The 17,739-nt window shown below is 41.6% G+C and overlaps 1 protein-coding gene and 1 long non-coding RNA gene across 6 annotated transcripts in view; one reads left to right on the top strand and one right to left on the bottom strand.

Moving 5' to 3' along the window:
- Positions 1-17,739, bottom strand: part of lama5 (laminin, alpha 5) — a 190,183-nt gene that overhangs the window by 105,625 nt on the left and 66,819 nt on the right. For 3 of the 5 annotated variants that reach the window (XM_052058657.1, XM_052058658.1, XM_052058659.1), the window contains exons 10-17: positions 14,187-14,321; positions 14,039-14,104; positions 11,264-11,404; positions 10,772-10,909; positions 10,523-10,657; positions 8,057-8,191; positions 7,785-7,922; positions 136-188 (exon numbers count right to left, since the gene is read on the bottom strand). In XM_052058657.1, the coding sequence (XP_051914617.1) occupies positions 136-188; positions 7,785-7,922; positions 8,057-8,191; positions 10,523-10,657; positions 10,772-10,909; positions 11,264-11,404; positions 14,039-14,104; positions 14,187-14,321 (941 nt within the window). The remainder of the gene's footprint in view (positions 1-135; positions 189-7,784; positions 7,923-8,056; positions 8,192-10,522; positions 10,658-10,771; positions 10,910-11,263; positions 11,405-14,038; positions 14,105-14,186; positions 14,322-17,739) is intronic. The other 2 variants (XM_052058660.1, XM_052058661.1) reach the window with 1 other exon arrangement.
- The window catches only part of LOC127596442 (uncharacterized), a 114,017-nt gene that overhangs the window by 76,025 nt on the left and 20,253 nt on the right, over positions 1-17,739 (top strand). The gene's annotated exons all lie outside the window — the stretch shown is intronic.

Raw genomic sequence — 17,739 nt, 5'->3', positions numbered from 1 at the left:
ACCAAAATACAGGAGCTTAAAAATTCAGGGAGTTTGGAGCATGTTAAGGTCACCAAAAAGGTTATTCATTTGTCGGAATAGTAATATACAAAACAATTTAATCTTTACAATGCTGCTAGAATGCTAAAAACTCACCACAGGAGGAGGAACGCCGTAGTGAATGGAACCAGCAGGATGACATGTGCCAGCTGGAAACACACGCGCACACACACACACACACACACACACACACACACACACACGTTATTTGTCTCGAGCAAGATCAGAAAGCCACGCTCAACAAACGATACTACTTTAAAAATGTATTCAACTACATTGTTAGTAGATGAATACCCATTGGATGAATGAACAGATAAAGACAGAAGAGAAATGACATTAGAGCCTATTTTCAGAGACGGTTCTCCGTCCTCTCCTACACCAGAAAACACCTTCTGTCAATTCGCTCATCTGATGGGGCTCGTTCAGGCGTGAGGTTCGCTTGGTAAAAAACAAACTTGATGGTGTCGTGCTAAGAGCCGAGCATGACTGCAAATTTACACAAGCAATTTTGTGTGTTTGATGAAACATGGCTTAAAAAAATCACCATGATACGCCAAGCCTCTTGGTCAACATCACTATCAGCGCCAACATTAATGAGCGCAATGCCCACGCATCCATCCACACAATGAGAGCAAGTGTTCACACCTAACCTAATTAAGATGCAATGAATGTATCTTTTTTAATTTGTTTTTTTTAATTTATGCGGGCGTTCGGACTAATTACCACCACCCTCATGTCTATGCCTGGCCCAAACGACTAAAGTACCGTCTGTCTCACCAGCTGCCTGCCCTACAGTAATAGGTCAACCCGTCCCACACATCTAAACTCTTGATCTTTGTTTTGGCAACAACTTAGAAAGCAGTATGCAGACCATAATGTCATTTATTTGCTGCATAAATTAAAGGCTGTAGTCAGAACCACTTCAGAAGCAAATGCTGTTACAGGTGCAGCTAAACCTTGTTTGAGGTACCGAACACAACCGGTTCAGCAAGTCCTTCATTTGTGAAAAATAAAAATATGCTTTTTTACAAACGCATATAGTAAAAACAGAAAAAGGTAAACACAATTAGTATTAGTATAAAGTATATGTGTTTTAATTGTAATAATAATAATAATAATAATAATAATACATCACATTTGTAAGCGCCTTTCACAACACTCAAGGACACTGTACAGCCAAGACCAATAGTAAAATACAGATAAAATAATAAATAAAAAAATAAAGATTTAAGGCGGGTAGGCAAGTCTGAACAGGTGGGTTTTGAGCTGGGTTTTGAATAAGGAAAGAGAGTCAATATTACGAATGTTGGGAGGAAGTGAGTTCCAGAGTTTGGGGCCAGAGCGACTGAAGCCTCTGCACCCCATTGTTACGAACTCGGGTAAACCGAGTTAGGGAGGGGGATCCAAAAAACGTAGACAAAAACAAGGTCTCCGATGTAAAGACAATTTAATGTCCAAATCGAAAATAAGCGAGAACATAAAGCGCTGGTCCACAATGAGGACCAGGAGGTAAATCAAAAACGACTAACAAAAGGAGCTTGCACAAAAGAGCAAGAAAAGGAAAGTAAAGCCACAAACTACGAACGAAAAACTATGTAACACTTTGTACACGCGAGAAAAGCCAGATCATCAAAACAAAATGGTACTTACACACAAACTTGGTACCGAGACTACACGCGAAAACACGACGAGGTCAAAAGCCACTATTCAATGAGCAACGAGGTAAGCAATGCCATAAACAATACTCCCACAACAGGTGTCGAACGTAGGAGTCCTTAAATAGTGTCTCTAATGATTAATGATTGCCAGCAGGTGTGCTAGAGAGACCGCTCCTGCCACCTGCTGGCCAGACCGAAAAACCGAAATGTGACACCCATTGTATTGAGACGGGCAGAGGGTAGAAAAAGGTGGAGGGAGGATGAGGACCTGAGTGAGCGAGAGGGAATGGAGATTTGAAGAAGATCTGACAGATAGGGGGGCGCAAGGTTATGGATGGCTTTGAATGTATAGAGAAGTATTTTGAAGTTGATTCTAAGTTTGACAGGAAGCCAGTCGAGCTGTCGGAGGATGGGGGTGATATGATGGAAGGAGGGGGTTCTCGTGATGATCTCGGCTGCTGAATTCTGAACAAGTTGAAGTTTATGAAGGAATTTTTGAAGGAATTGTGCACAAAATGAAGCAGCCAGTGATGGCCAAGCGGGCGTGTGATAACTAATTGATAGGTTGAGTCGTGTGTCTCAACCTCCATGGCAGAGGCTCCGTCGAACACCTGAGACTGATTCACCCCTGGTTGTTCCATCGAACCCAGGTTAAGAACCAGTGGTCTATATACAAGAAATGTGATACTTTTCTAAAAGCATTAGTCGGTGTTGTGGTAAGGCATGGGTACCGAGTCCCGTTTAGAATTGTTTAAAACTCTATACAATAAAATACAATACCATATTTCTTTCATTTTTTTTATTATTAATAGGCTCCAACCTTAACGGTTGTGTCAAGGCGGTTGGAGAAATGATTATGATTAATTTTCAATTGATATAGCGTACATGAACCCTATTTTGCTCCTTCTGCATCACTGATGTCGTTACGATATTTTCACTCAATTCAACCGTTCCACCGTCGGTAAAAGTTGTTTTTTTTTCCCAGTTTGGATTGTACAGTAATCCCTTGTTTATCGTGGTTAATGGGGATCAAAACCACCCGCGATGAAAAAAAAATCCGCGAAGTAGCGACCAATAAACATATACAGGTTACATTTTTTTTTGAAGTCTGAGAGAAGCTGCAAAACAACAGCGAGTCACATAGAGCAACATATACAGTACTGTACTCTATGTATATGGATTTTTTTAATTAATACGTTTGAAAAAATGTGTGATGCACTTCAGCCGCGATAAACGAACCGCGAAATAGCGAGGGATATTGCCTGTCGACTGGAGAGGGAAGAAGTGATGAGGTTGCAATGTCGCAGTCAATCATTAAAATATTAGGGAGAAACACAAGCAAGCTTAACAAACATAGAAAGTGTGCATCTCACCTCACAAGTGTTTTTTGCGACCCGACAGCATGAGTCGTGTTGCTCAACACAAGATTTCTTTTACACGAAATAATTGTTTATGTAAAGCCCTCTTCCTCAACTGGCGGACCGCGATCCACGACCGGACCGCCGACCTCCTCTGTCCGGACCGCCGACCTCCTCTGTCCGGACCTCCTCTGTCCGGACCCTCGGCAAATTGTATAAAATAATTTATAAATTGATTTTTACGTTATACATTTTATATTTGTGGACTATAATCTGCGCATTACCGCAATCGCTTGTTAAAATTATCCGTTGTATTCTTTGCGTGCACTAACAGATGTAATGCAGAGGACCGCGTCAGCGCGACTTTGTGTGTATAATGTTTGACTCACTCGAGACCTTGCCTGAGCAGGGCATGTCGGCAATAACGATGCGCTGATTGGCTCCTCTGAACTTAAGGTGTGTCCATACATATGCGTAAGCATATACGATGCGCTGATTGGCTCCTCTGAACTTAAGGTGTGTCCATACATAAGCGTCAGCACGCATTCAAAATGGATGATTGTGTCAGGAAACCGACGCATGCGCGACGCCACAGTGTGCTCACAGCTTCAGCCCAGGAGAGCCGCACACAGACAATTAGACAAAACGAATCGCGGGAGGTTTCGATTGTGTGCAGTTCTGCTGCCGTCTACTTTGCAGCTGTTTAATAGCAGAACAACGCAACATGGTAAATGAACATCCCAATGGCGTCCTCAAATAATATTTGCATGCCTCAGACATTGCATTCACTTATAGTGGAAGAAAAGCACTGCACATTCCTGTGCTCCCTTGTGTCAGTATTGAAAATGGTTCTTAATTCCTCTTCTGATATATTTTTTAAGTGATTTCAGAAGGGATGTGAAGAGGGGAATTGTACAAATGAAAAGGATATTTTTGTTTTTATGTTTAGTATTTATTTTGGGAAAATTAGTATTTTGTTTTCTTTTTGTTAAATTAATGGGAAAATTACAACTACTGTTTAACAAAGTTAAAATAAAAATGTCTTATTTCCCTAAAAGAGCTATTTCTATTATTAAGCAGGTACAACTTAACAAAATAAAAGAGTTCCTGTGCCTCAACACAGTACCCCTCATTATTTGCTGTGTACTGGCAAAGTGAAAGGCCACTCCTATCCTGTCTGGAAGAAATCAAAACCTGGATGGCACAAAATTTCTTGAAATTCAATGAAAAGAAGACAGGTGATATTGTTTGGTCCCAATAGCCCTTGTACATTCCATCCTGTAGACTTGGGCCCCCTGTCTCCTTATCTGCAATCAACGGTCTCAAACTTGGGCCTTAAACTGGACAGTGATTTCAAACTCGATCGGCAAATTGGTGCTGTTGTTAAATCAAGCTTCTTTCACCTTAGACAGCTGGCCAAAATAAAACCTCTCCTCTCACATGAACACTTTGAGACAGTAATTCATGCCTTTGTCACATCCCGGCTGGATTACTGCAATGCCCTTTACTTTGGAGTCAGCCAGTCCTCCATTAAGCGCCTTCAGCTGGTCCAGAATGCCGCTGCTCGCCTCTTGACAGGTACTCGTAAGAGGGAGCATATAACTCCTACTCTGGCATCCCTTCACTGGCTCCCCATTCATTTTAGAGTTATTTTCAAAATCCTCCTCTTTGTTTTCAAATCTCTGAATAATCTCGCGCCACCTTACCTCTCTGAGCTCATCCGCCCCTACACACCTGCCCGGCGCCTCAGGTCTGTGGACCAGTCCTTGTTAGAAGTACCAAGAACTAAACTGAGGCTCAGAGGGGATCGAGCCTTTTCTGTTTCCCTCTCTCTGGAATGACCTCCCACTGAACATTCGGCAAGCCTCCTCGCTGCCCATCTTTAAAGCCCTCCTCAAAACTCACTTGTATTCTTTGGCGTTCGACTCAGCATGACTTAGATTTGCTCTTGATTTTACTGCTCGGTGCTTTCTACCGCCTTTATTACCGATTGGTCTTACTGTTTATTGTGTATGTTAAATCGCTCCATGTACAGCACTTTGTATGCAGCGATGGCTGTTTGAAAGTGCTTTATAAATACTGTTGACTTGACTTGACTTGAATAATTGTTATTTTCATGCACCCCATTATTGGTTGGTTGTGAGGAGTGTTGATTTGTATAAGCTTAGCTTATGACCGCCGTGCATGGGACCGGACCTTGGTCTTATTAAAAAAAAAAAAAGTGGACCGACAGCATTTCTAGTTGAGGACCACTGATGTAAAGTTTAACAGTACAATAGAGATTTGTTCAAATAATTTTTTTACATTTATGTCAATGTAGATACAAGAAAAAAAAAGAAAATGTGAGCTCTGATAGTTTTGTTTCTGTGTTTTTCTAAACAAAAAAGTATTGATGAATACTGTTGTTAAGTGCATCAGATCGATAAGCATCCCCTTTAAGTGAAGCCGTATTGACAAAATCTTATCGATGTGGATCCCTGGTTGTGTTCATGAGCTACATTTTTTTCTGTTACCAATAAAAAAAAGGTAGATGACAATCAGGAATGTGATGAAATCTGTAGAAGGTGTGGGTCTCCTCAAAAACCAAAAATGATAACTTCTCAAAACTAATCTCTCTTTACTCAAGGAGAAACTTCAGACACAAGTGCAAACAAACCAGAATATTTTCGGCCCATTTCGTAGCCTTTGTATTATGTAAAACATTGGAAAGTAAAATTATTTCTGCTGATCTCTTGACCTGTACAGTGGCTGGTGAATGAGACCCTTGACAGTTTGTCTGTAAATGGGAAAGAGGTAATGACAATGTTGCGCTGACCAATCTTTATGTAAAAGCAAAATATCTCTTGATTGCCAAAGCATATGCTACAAGGTGTCAAACTCATTTTTGGTGCGGGCCACATTTTAGTTTCCATTTGACTTGGAGGGCCATTGTGACTGAAACCATTGAAGAAGTCAAGAATAACTGTTGATTCAAATATTGTTGAGGTTACTATCATGGGGGGTTTGGCATCAAAAAAAATGTTTAGAATATATCTCTTATTTATAACATGTGAGAATTCAAAATGTCGGTAGACATTTTAGAAAGGATCATAGAAGTTGACATCTTTGAGCTGCTTTTGCGGGCCACATAAAATGACGTGGCGGGCCAGATATGCCCCCCAGGCCTAGAGTTTGACACCTGTGTGCTACAGTAACGTTCTTAGACTTCTAATGCAGCACATTGCAAAGTACAGCAAATTGCACATGCTTCGAAACAGCTATCAGATTTCAAGATTGAAAGGGGACTGATGCTTTGAATCAGAGAAATCTTGGCCCCTCAGGTTTTTTTTTTTTGTTTGTCGTTTTTTTTTTTTTTGGTACAATATTTGGTCAGAACAGTTCAGCGCCGGCTTTCTCTCGATGAATTGGCAGTTAGTGAATAAAAAAAATGGGTTAAATATTCAGAAATGGCTCTAGGCAGAAATACAAATTGGACTTTTTTTGTCGAGTGTTGAATCATGGTACCAGCTAGAAAACAACAACAACTACATAAAAAGGAGATTGTTGCTCATCTAAAGCAGGAAATGATGACTGAGAGTTTCACATGAGGACCAGCTTGTTAAAACTGGAAAACTTCTCAAAAAATATCTGAGTGTAGTCGTTGACAGTCACTTGATGTTTATTCTTTTTGCCAACCCGAACAGACATCATGCATGCGGTTCAATTGGAATACGCTAGCTGCGTCCGGCCTGCGCATGTTCTGTCTTGACGTAAATGCGTAATGACGTCGACGTTCACGCACTTGAAAATGGCATGTTCCTTCCATGACTTTTTATCAAGCCGTTTAAAAGCTTTAAAAAAATTAAAACAATGTGTGCCCCACAAGTGGCTGGCGACCAGTTCAGAGTGTAGTCCGCTTTTCCCCCAACTGGGTTAGGGTCCAGCAACCCCCAGTGTCCTGATACAGGACAGCAGGGCCCAAGTGTACATGACAATTGTAACTACACTGCGAATCAGACAGGCGTCAGAACTCCATCTTGATAAGTCACAAGATGTTTTCATTAATTGGCACGTCACACAGCTGGAAATGGGCTGTTTTCATTCATGTGGTCGAGCATATAATCGGCAGATCAAAATAGAGCACATTGCCACAGTTGACTGGAGAACTTCATTCATGACCAAAAAAACAAAAAAAATTAAAAAATAAAAAAGGATGTAAACCTCGTATATAATCCCTGAAAACCCACCTTACAGGACGAGCAGAAAGGTCAGATAAACCTGGCAGAGAGCTTTCATTTCATTATTGTTAGGTGGAGTTTATCAAGTCTGAGAGGCGCTACAGCATTAATTAAAAAATATGTTGTCCAGCAGTTTTTGGGCAACAAATGACTTCTGGTTGTCATGTTTGACAAATAAGGGCACTGAGTGAAGATGTAGATTGCGATCTTAGCTTCTTGCAATCACTGCTCATGAAATAATAATTCTCAGTTGTGTATTTTTGGCGGGGAGGGGGAATGGGGAGTTGGGGGGGGGGGGTCAGGACATGAAGATGGCCTGATCAAGGAGCCTTGTGTGAACAAAGTGCTTTGATTTTAAATTTGTGGTGTGTGACAAGAAGGAGTGAAAATTAATTATTTTATTTTATTTTGTATGACGTTATCAAAAGAAAGACGGACAGTGAGTTATGTTGTTGTTGTGTTTTGTGTGAATGTGTGTGTGTGTGTGTGTGTGTGTGTGTGTGTGTGTTTACCTTGACAGTTTGGAAAGCCATAGCTGTCGCGAGCGCAGCTGTCACAGCGTAGGCCACGAATGTTGTGCAGACACACACACTGACCGGTCACTTGATCACAGCTATTATAGCGAGAACCTTCTGTGGAACACTGGCATGCTGCAAAACACACAGACACCCACATGCGCGCACACACACGGACATGGACACACACACACACACACACACACACACAAAACGGTTGAGGCTATCAATTAAAAAACGAACAAACAAAAAAATCGCCCAGCACTCACGTGTGCAGCTGGGGTAGCCATAGTAACCGGGCGCACACTGGTCACATGAAGCCCCGCTGTAGTTAGGTCGGCAGTGGCACTGTCCCAACGCCGTGCAGCTGGTCTCATATGAGGTGCGAGGGTCACACGTGCACACTGCAATAACGACTGAACACTTGATTTTGACACCTCAACATATGAAGCACTCAATATCGAGGCATTGTTGTGCTCCATGTCCTAGTCATCCGTGCATGCTCAACGTCTATACTGTATTCCTTGGTCAGTGTAGATCAGGGGTGGCCATTAGGTAGATCCTGATCTACTGGTAGATCTAATACAGGTCCCAAGTAGATCCGAGGAGTGTCGAGGAGAAAAAAAACAAACAACCATTTGTGTGTCTTTGTACATGTTAATAATATATTTTTTAATATATTTTTTGTGTTATTGTACACTGCACCCTAATCATCTTATCAGTCTAATTTTCACCCAAAAAATATTTAAAAATAAAATAAATCTTGAGGTAAATCAGGTAAATCTTGAATTTATGATGGTGCGTGATTACGTCACCGGAAGTTGTTAGCTCTCAACACTCTGCAATTGCAGCTTGTGATCAGAACTGTTGCGCTCTATCTTTTATCATCATTATTCTCATTCAGAGTTTGCTTCGTGTACAATTCACCGAGGGTACGAGTAAAGAATAGGAATCTAGGAGGGCCCAGGGAAGCACTTTAAAACGGTACGTGTGAGCTACGATAGTTAACAGGCTGCAAAAGTGCATGCCTCAGTTTCAGGCGGTTACTCATCAGGGTGTGTGTGTGTGTGTGTGCCGGTAAGGGTAGATCGGGAGGTTAGTTGATCGAAAAGTAGATCTTCGATCCAAAAGGTTTGAGCAGCCCTGGTGTAGATCGATGTCCTAAGTCTACATGTGAGTCCATGTCTTAGGTCCAAGTCTTGGGTTCATGCCCACCGTGCCTGCTTGGGTCCATTTCTGAGCAGCTCCATGGGATGTGAGACTGATGTCTTGGAATGTTGAAATGCAGAAGTGGGGTGAGATGAGGTCTATTTTGGCGTGCTGGGATGTCACATGAATGTGTATTTGTGATAGTGTGTGAGTGGCAACATCCAGTGCTGGTCTGTCTATTCATCTTTTACTGTGCTGTCGGATGTTTCTGTTGGGCATCTTTGATGTGTTGCAGCTTCTTTCCTTCTTTCCAAATTTGAGGACCAATAAGGAACCTTAACCTTGTGTCCTATGCCCTTGCATAATTATAGCTATGCAAGTTGTTGAGTGCAACTGCTTGCCCCCCCATGTCCCCGGGCAGGGGTGGCCAACTAGTCAGAGACTAAGAGGCTTTTTTTTTTTTTACTGTGTTACTGCAAACAGCCACATCGTACACATGGGCACACATAGCTTCCCATCCGTTCTTTACACAGAGAGAGAGAGAGAGAGAGAGAGACCTCTGCTCAGCCAGATTTCTTGTAAACATCACACACAAACATGACAGAAATTTACTCCGACAGTAATAAGACCACAGGCCAGTCATTTTCAACAATGAGCACTGTGTGCACTGTCTCACACACACAAACTCTCAGTTCAACCGAGTTCAAAAAACTATATAATGTTTTTCTCTTACTATGCATGTTGCTTAGCACCTTAATGCAGGGACTTCTGGCATTCCTTCTCTTGAACAATGCTCTTCAAATCAGATGAATGAAACCAAACACACAGACAGACAAATCTCACCCCCACCCCCCAACCCCCAACCCCTCGTGGTCGACTTGGGACCAGTCCGAAGGCTCCCGGTCGATTACGATCGACATATAGGGCACCCCTGCCTTAAAATCAGAGGTAATTTGCTGATTATCTGAGCACTTAACGCAATTGGTTGCGCATGAGCGGTGACGTAAAGGTCAAAATTCAGTTGTCATCTGACTGATTGCCCTTATGTCAATCAAGTCATGGGATTGATGATAGGCTGACATCATAAATTCTGATGTATGCCATTGTTTGAATGACAGCGCCACCGCCAAGGCGTTTTCAACGCTTGTCATGTGAAAGCCCGGGAGCCGCACTGAACCAGCCAAAGATCCTGTCCTAGTTCCATGCTCTACTTCATCCATCCATCCCACCATCCATCCATTTTCTCATTCGTGTGTCCTAAGAAGGGTCGCTGGCGTGCTGACGCCAATCCCAGCAGTTTTCCGGCAGGAGGCGGGGTACACTCTGATCTGGTTGCCATCCAATTGCAGGGCATACATGGACGAACAACCATTTGCACTCACAATTACACCGAGTGACAATTAAGGGACACAGGAAGGCTGGAGCCAGAATGGAACCCTGCGCCTCTATTCTGTGCTAACTTGTCGACCACCATACCACCCGTCCTAGTTCATATCCTCGTTTCAGTGCTTCGTCCATTTAAATACTACATCAAAGTCATAGATGTGGTCCAGATATGAAAGCATATGTGTATATTGACATATAACCTTGACAATTGGGGTAAGAGTGGAATCCAGATCGGCACCGTTCACACCGAGGACCCTGGAATTCAGCTTTGCATAGACAGCGACCGGATGGGTCGCACACCTCAGGCAGCGAGCCCACAGAACTGCAACCGCACACTGTGGATAGCACAACACAACACAGGTTTCCATGATGCTATTCTAACATTTGATGCCATCAAAAGACACAACACAACAATTTGATGCAAACACATCAGATAGCCTGTGACTCACGTTGACACAGTGGGTAGTTGAAGTAGCCTTGTGCACACTGTTCACAATTGTAACCGTGGAAACCACTGCGACACACATGGTGACCCAGTAGCGTGTCACAGGAACCATCCAGGCAACCGGGACCTGAACATTGACACGCTGCGCATACACGCACACAAACACAAACAAACGACGGAATCAGCAGAATGGTGTTTTGTAAGTGAATCTACTTACAATGACAAAGAGTTTAAAGAAACACTGTTGACACAGCTGTGTGTATATCCTGGGTGGCAGGTCACATAAACCAATTATTCAAGAGACACCTCTGATTGCATTTTTGTCAATATTTAGGTGTGAGAGTGTGTGCGCCTGCTTGTCTGGGAATGTGTGTGCGTGTGGGTGTTAAAAGTTTTTCCGCCGGGGAATGCTACTCCACTGCCTTCTGCTCACATAGGCTTGCATGACCATGTCGAGATTCAAGTGGGAGCCCATGGCTGGCCTTGATGTTCTCACCCTGGCAGTTGAGTCCATGGAAACCCGGCGCACACATGTCACAGTGGTCACCAGTGAAGCCAGGCTTGCACAAGCATATTCTGCTTTGAGGATCGGGTCTGCATGAGTTGTCAATAGTGCCAGCTGCGCTACACTCACAATCTGGGCAAAAAAACAAAACAAACAAAAAACAAAACAAAACTGTAGATTTTGTTGAAATTCCAAACACAAGATCTGTTACTAATCTAGTTGGAGCTTTGTTTTGTGAGAAGAGAATCTGGGGAACACAAACTGTGTAAGATACAACATGAAAATGTGGCATAAAGTGATGGGAAAGTAAGTATGAGAGGCAATATGTAACCGAAAAGAAAGAGCACACATGGCACAGAAAAAAGACATTTTATGTTCTTGAGGACATAAAATTTTCTGTGATAGTGGTCATGCACCACCATAGGTTAAAGGCGACCCACTTTTTCATTTATATACAGTATATATACTGTCAGTTTAGCGCGTATTTATTGGCATTAATTTAAATTAATTTTAACGGGATAAAAAAAAATTCTCGCGAGATTAACGTGGCACAGTCACAGCGGATGTTATGTTGCTCTATAAATAATCCAGAAACAAAACAACAAGCTTGCTGCACAGGTCCACGCACGTTTGTTTTGCCAGCCACGGCAGCGCGAGAAACCGAAAACGGATACTTAAAGAGTTTATGAATGGAAAGTTTACTTTTAAAAAGTTGCCAGATTATTCCACTGACAAGACCAAAGTTAGCTGAATGTTTTGCAGTCGTAAACTGAACTATCATCATAGCACGTCGTGTCTGAAATACCACTTAATGGCCAAGCACACAGTTGACGTGAGCACTCCACCCCCTCGTCTCAGACAGACAGCTATGCATCATTTCAAAGCGAAGAAAATGGATGACACGACAAAGAACAAATTTGCTGAAGCCACAGCTAAATGTATGGCTACTGCATGCAAGCCTGTCAACATTGTCCACAGCTCGACCCAAGATTAAATCATTCGCATTGCATTTATCGACTCCGCTCCAGATTGCCAGCGAGCGCCTCCATTACAAGCTGTGTACAGAGATTGTACGTAGTGGAGAAGGCTAAGGTACACCAAGCGGGAGAAGACACTGTTTCAGGAGAGAAATAAGAGACTAGGTTGACGAGCCTCTGGTGAATAAAGAGCGGGTAGCCTGCCAAATACGATGTATGCCACTGACGCGATTGTTAATTGTTTGGAACTATTTTGTGTGGAAGATTACTGTGTTCCGTGTCCATATAAATAATGGGGTGGAGCTTCTCTGTGTTCGTCTGACAGCAACGGTGCGCTGAGGCACGTCGAGAGTTCAGCGGTGCAGTGGTAGCCACTTAGCGAACACACTGAAAATAAAACGTCTCCAGTGTTGTCATCGAACCAAGTGTAGTCATCCGGAATGATGTATAAACAAAACCGTAGAGAGACTTCAGCGCAAGAAGGACCAACAGAAGCAACGTAGCCTGACTGTTGTCTTCAAAGCAAACTTGAGAAAAACAAAGTATGCAACCATGGCTTAAATCCACTATAGGCTGAGTACTAGTTTACCACAGATGTGCACTTAATAATAATGTTATATTGCTCTGTTTTGATTCCATAAAAAGAGCTGTTAAAGCAGCTGTTGTGTGACAAAATATTTTTTTCACTGTTGTTGATGGACAGTAATATTGTGTGAGAGATTATGTGTGAATAACTGCTCCAAGTGAAAAATGTTCATGTAAAATTGAAAATTGAAATTGTTATTTCAGTAAATATTTGCATTTTGCACATAGAAAACTGATTCATGATTCCATGTTGATGAGAGCATTAAAATGGGGAAAAATAGGACAAAAAAATACAAAAGAAAATTCAGAAATGATAAAAATGCCTGAGTAATCACGACTAATTTTCAGTGAATTTGAGTTAATTATGATCGTTGCATTTTTAATTAGATAAATAATTTAATCCTTTGACAGCTCTAAATATACGTGGGCCATGAATTTGTGACGCAAACCAAAGCTCAGAACGTACTGCCTCATAACGGATAGCTATAATACTGGTATTTATTTATTCACTCTTACTCCAGAGGAGAAAAGAACTATTGTCTTTTGGCTCTTGTGTAATCTGAGGGAAGTCGAAAATGAAATTCATTTTTTATTTTATTGTACCATGTTCGAGGGTCATTGAATAAATATGGTGATTTTTTTGGGGGGGGTATAAGGATTTCTAATACAGATAGAAGCTTACATTTTTTGTGACGAAGTGTTGTGAGCAACTGGCTGAGACAAAGATTTTTGCGCTGAGGGAATATGGAAGCTTGTGCACAGATGGGAAAAGTGTGAGACTGTACTGGGAGACTACGTTAAAAAAAAAAAGTAAGCTTAACCTTATTTATTCAATGACCATGGTTTGATGATTTGAGGACCATACTCATGAATAAAATGTCCAGGATCTGTGATTACATTTCTGAACTTGTTGATGAGTATGAACTCTACTTTTAAAAGTGGCAGAGGTCTATTTGCGCTCGCGGATTTTGTGCAACAAACATGGGAGAGAAGGCAATCTCATAATTTTTTTTTTTTTAAATGTGTTTGGTCGACAATAATATTTCTTTGTTTGTATGTATTTGTCATGCTAACAACCAAGTATGACACTGTCAATGACAATGAGTTTATTTTCGTATTTTACTGTCGATGTCCATGTGGGTTGGGCTTTGCTGCATGATATGTCAATAAAGCTATCTATTTATTTGATGAATATAATACTTACTAATGATCTCTCCGGCTGGTTTGGCCTCACCATTGTTGTTGCTTGGATACGTGGGGAAAACTGCTGCTGACCGACAGACAAATGGGCACACATGAGCAATTGATGTCATTTATCCCGTAAATCGTGTTAATCAGAAAGAGAGCCTTACGGTAACACTCTGGGAAGTTGACAAAGCCATCAGCACACTGGTCGCAGTTGTCACCAGCGTATTTTTCTTTGCAGAAGCATCTTCCCGTTTTGTCCTCACACGTCCCGTCCATGAACAGAGAGTCACAGTCACAGGCTGACAAGTGCACACGCGCGCGCACACACACACACACACACACACACACACACACACACACACACACACACACACACACACACACACACACACACACACACACACACACACGCACACACACACACACACACACACACACACACACAATGAGATGGGATAGATAAATAAATCAAGATTTAGAACAGATGTCAGTTTGGCACAGAGCAAGAATAGCCATAATAGGCATGCCGAAACATACAATTGCGCTTAAGCAATAGTCCGCAGACTAGTCCCGAGTCGACTTCGAGAGGTGTTGGTGAAAATGGAAAAAGATTAGTGTGCCGTTTTTCACAAAAATCAGCTCACTTAATATTTTAACATTATTAAAGTAGTCTGATTGTCCTGTATATATCATATCATTCCAAATTCACCAAAAATCAGTAGGACTGCTCACGTTGTAGCGCAGGGTTGTATATTACCCAATCTAAGCGCAACTAAGACATGTCTACCATCTTTGGGGTGACAGGTGATATTGCAATTTAAAAGTACAGTGGACACATGCATATTCCCAATCCGGCAACTGCAGTCTTTCCGGGATTTATTTATTTATTTTTGTCCCAGTTTACTTGGTTCTCATGAATAAGGGTGTTGAATGTGTATCAGCTTTTTGATGAATTTAGGGGCTTGTTCATTCTAAAAAGAAAAAACAATTATTATGTCTTAGCACCAGCCCCTCCCAATCAAGAAAAGGACTGGGTCCTCCAATTCATTTTTTTTACACCCAAAAAGTATACAGTGGTACCTCTACTTACGAACGTCTCTTCATACGAAATTTTCAAGTTAAGAAACGCCTCAACGGGAAAATATTGCCTCTTGTTACGAAAGAAATTTCAAGAGATGAAAGGTAAAAATACAGTATGGGCTGCTACTCGCAGCTCCGAGGTTCCTGAACGCAACACATTTACAGCTGCTCTCCCATTGGGTATTACCTGACATCTTCACAGCATCCCATTGGCTAAGAGGGACCTCTACCATAAGTGTGTGTGTGTGTGTGTGTGTGTGTGTGTGTGTGTGTGTGTGTGTGTGTGTGTGTGTGTGTGTGTGTGTGTGCTCATCATTCGCCCCTCGGGCCATGAGCCGTTCCGATAGTTTTATGTAAATGTGAGTCACGCAGAAAAAAAGTGTTCACCAGTCGGGTGATCGCTCACGATGCTGGTGTCGGCCTTGGACATTTTTGAAGGATTGTTAAAAGCCGACAAAAGCAAACGTGCTTGGACAACGTTCTTTAAGTTCTTTACAAAATGTCAGGCAAAAGCCAATTCTGAATGGATTAGGGCATTTAAAACCAGAACCAATGAATTTCATAAGTAGAGGTACCACTGTAGTTTTATTTCAAATTCTGTAACATTTTGTTTTTCATCTCCAACTATTCATATTAACCCTGTTCCTTTTGTCATTAAATCAGCACCCTCCAGCTATTCGCGTTTGTCAATTTGTGCTTAATTTTGTCAATTTCTCATCGTAAATTAAGTTTCCCTAGTCACCCCATGTCAAGACCAGCTGGGGGGATGTCTGACAAGTTCAAGTAACTACCAACTAGCATTACGAGTAAAATCACATGATCTTATTGCTGGAGATAGTAAATCCTTTCCGTGGCAGATTCCAAATGCTAAAGTATCGACAAAGCTGGAGCTTCTTGCAGTTCGCGGCGGCAGCAAACTTAATGACATATGTCAAACACTAGTTGCCTTGACTACTACTACCAGTGTTGTGCCCAAGGACCGGCAACCCGAGGCCAAGGTCAAGGCCAAGGACTTGACTCCGAAGCCAAGGCCAACGGCCAAGGACTTGGAAAATTTTCCGGGGCAAGGCCAAGGACTTGAGAAATTTTCCAAGGCCAAGGACCAAGGACTTGCCTTCGAGGCCAAGGCCAAGGACCAAAGACTGATTTTGAAACTAAGCCTAGCTGAGGACATGTATAAAACAATGCTATCATACCACTTGGCAGGTCTTCATGATTTGCAACACCCCTCCATCATAACCCTTTGCACTCCCTAACGCTTGAATGAAGTGTTTTTATTCAAAGAGTAGAACAGTCAGGGTACGTGTTATTTATACTGAGAAAAATAAAATAAAATCATATGGTATACATTTTTGAATTAATGTTTTTGTGCAGTAGTTTCTTAATATGAAGTAAATCAACACTCAACAGGCATGACGTGGCACGGAACACAAGTTGAGAAATGACTTTGCATAGAAGTCAATCACTGACTGCAGAAAAAGCGTTAATCTCTCAGTGAGAATTTTACAGTTTACCGGCAGCGAGTCCCAGGGACTCGCTGATCAGAGAAGTACGAGTGCCATTATGGATTGAGAGAGTCCCAAATTTCGAATTCTGAAAGGATCTATCTATTCAATTGCATATGATAATAACACAAACAACAACATATACATACAATGATAAACAAATTCTGCAAAAATTTAAATAATTCAGGAGCAGGCCTGAGGATTTCGGAAATTCATGGTAACCGTTTTTCGGTTCCGTCGGATTACCCAATGAGAAACCACGATTAAAAATGTTGGGTTCCGTAAACGTTCATCATGGGAACCCATTTTTCTATTTTGACTGATAATCAGGAATTCTGAAACTCAAAAGTATAAAGTTTCAAGGGTCAATGTTTGAAAACGATGCATTAACAATGAACATTACATCAGCAGCTGTGTACTCCAGGTTTATTCCAAAAAATAAATGGATCATAAACTGGTGTACTCATGTGGCATCATCAGAGTATTTTTTCCAATCTCACACTGCAAAGATTAATGTAATCATTAATAAAGGTCAGTATTAAGTATTGAATTTAACACACGTCATTATTAGTTCGACCAACAGTTAACATTAGCATTACTACACCGTGTGACAAATGTTTTATTCATAAAGTTACCATGCTACAACCAGTAAATTATAGAATAACCAATACTGTTTCATAATATTTTTCACAGCGATTAGCCTCCAAATCTAATGACCAATTTGCCTCGTAATCGTGCCTCACGTCGTATTTCGCTTTCACCTTCTTTGCATACATCAACAGGTGAGTTTAGTGATATACCCCCTTTGGACGATTCATTCGACAAATCAGACAAGCATTCCCATTTCTTAAATATCGTAATTTGTAGACCTAGGTGAATTTTTTTGGCCGCCATCTCAAACTTTCATCCGCGCGATTCCTCAGTTTGCGGACTAAAATAACAACCCGCATGCACACATAACGTCATCTGTTGTGCCCCCCCCTCCACACCCAACAATGAAAACAAAACAAAACGACAGTAAATTAGAAGAAACACACTCACACACCACACCACATCACAAACACACATACAGGTGCAGTGAAATCGCGTGGATCACACAGTCAATTCAAGTGCGGGGACTTTTATAATTAAA

The sequence above is a fragment of the Hippocampus zosterae genome, chromosome 2 (genome assembly GCF_025434085.1).
Source record: "Hippocampus zosterae strain Florida chromosome 2, ASM2543408v3, whole genome shotgun sequence".
Taxonomy (NCBI): Eukaryota; Metazoa; Chordata; class Actinopteri; order Syngnathiformes; family Syngnathidae; genus Hippocampus; species Hippocampus zosterae.
This window is presented reverse-complemented; position numbering and strand designations above follow the sequence as displayed.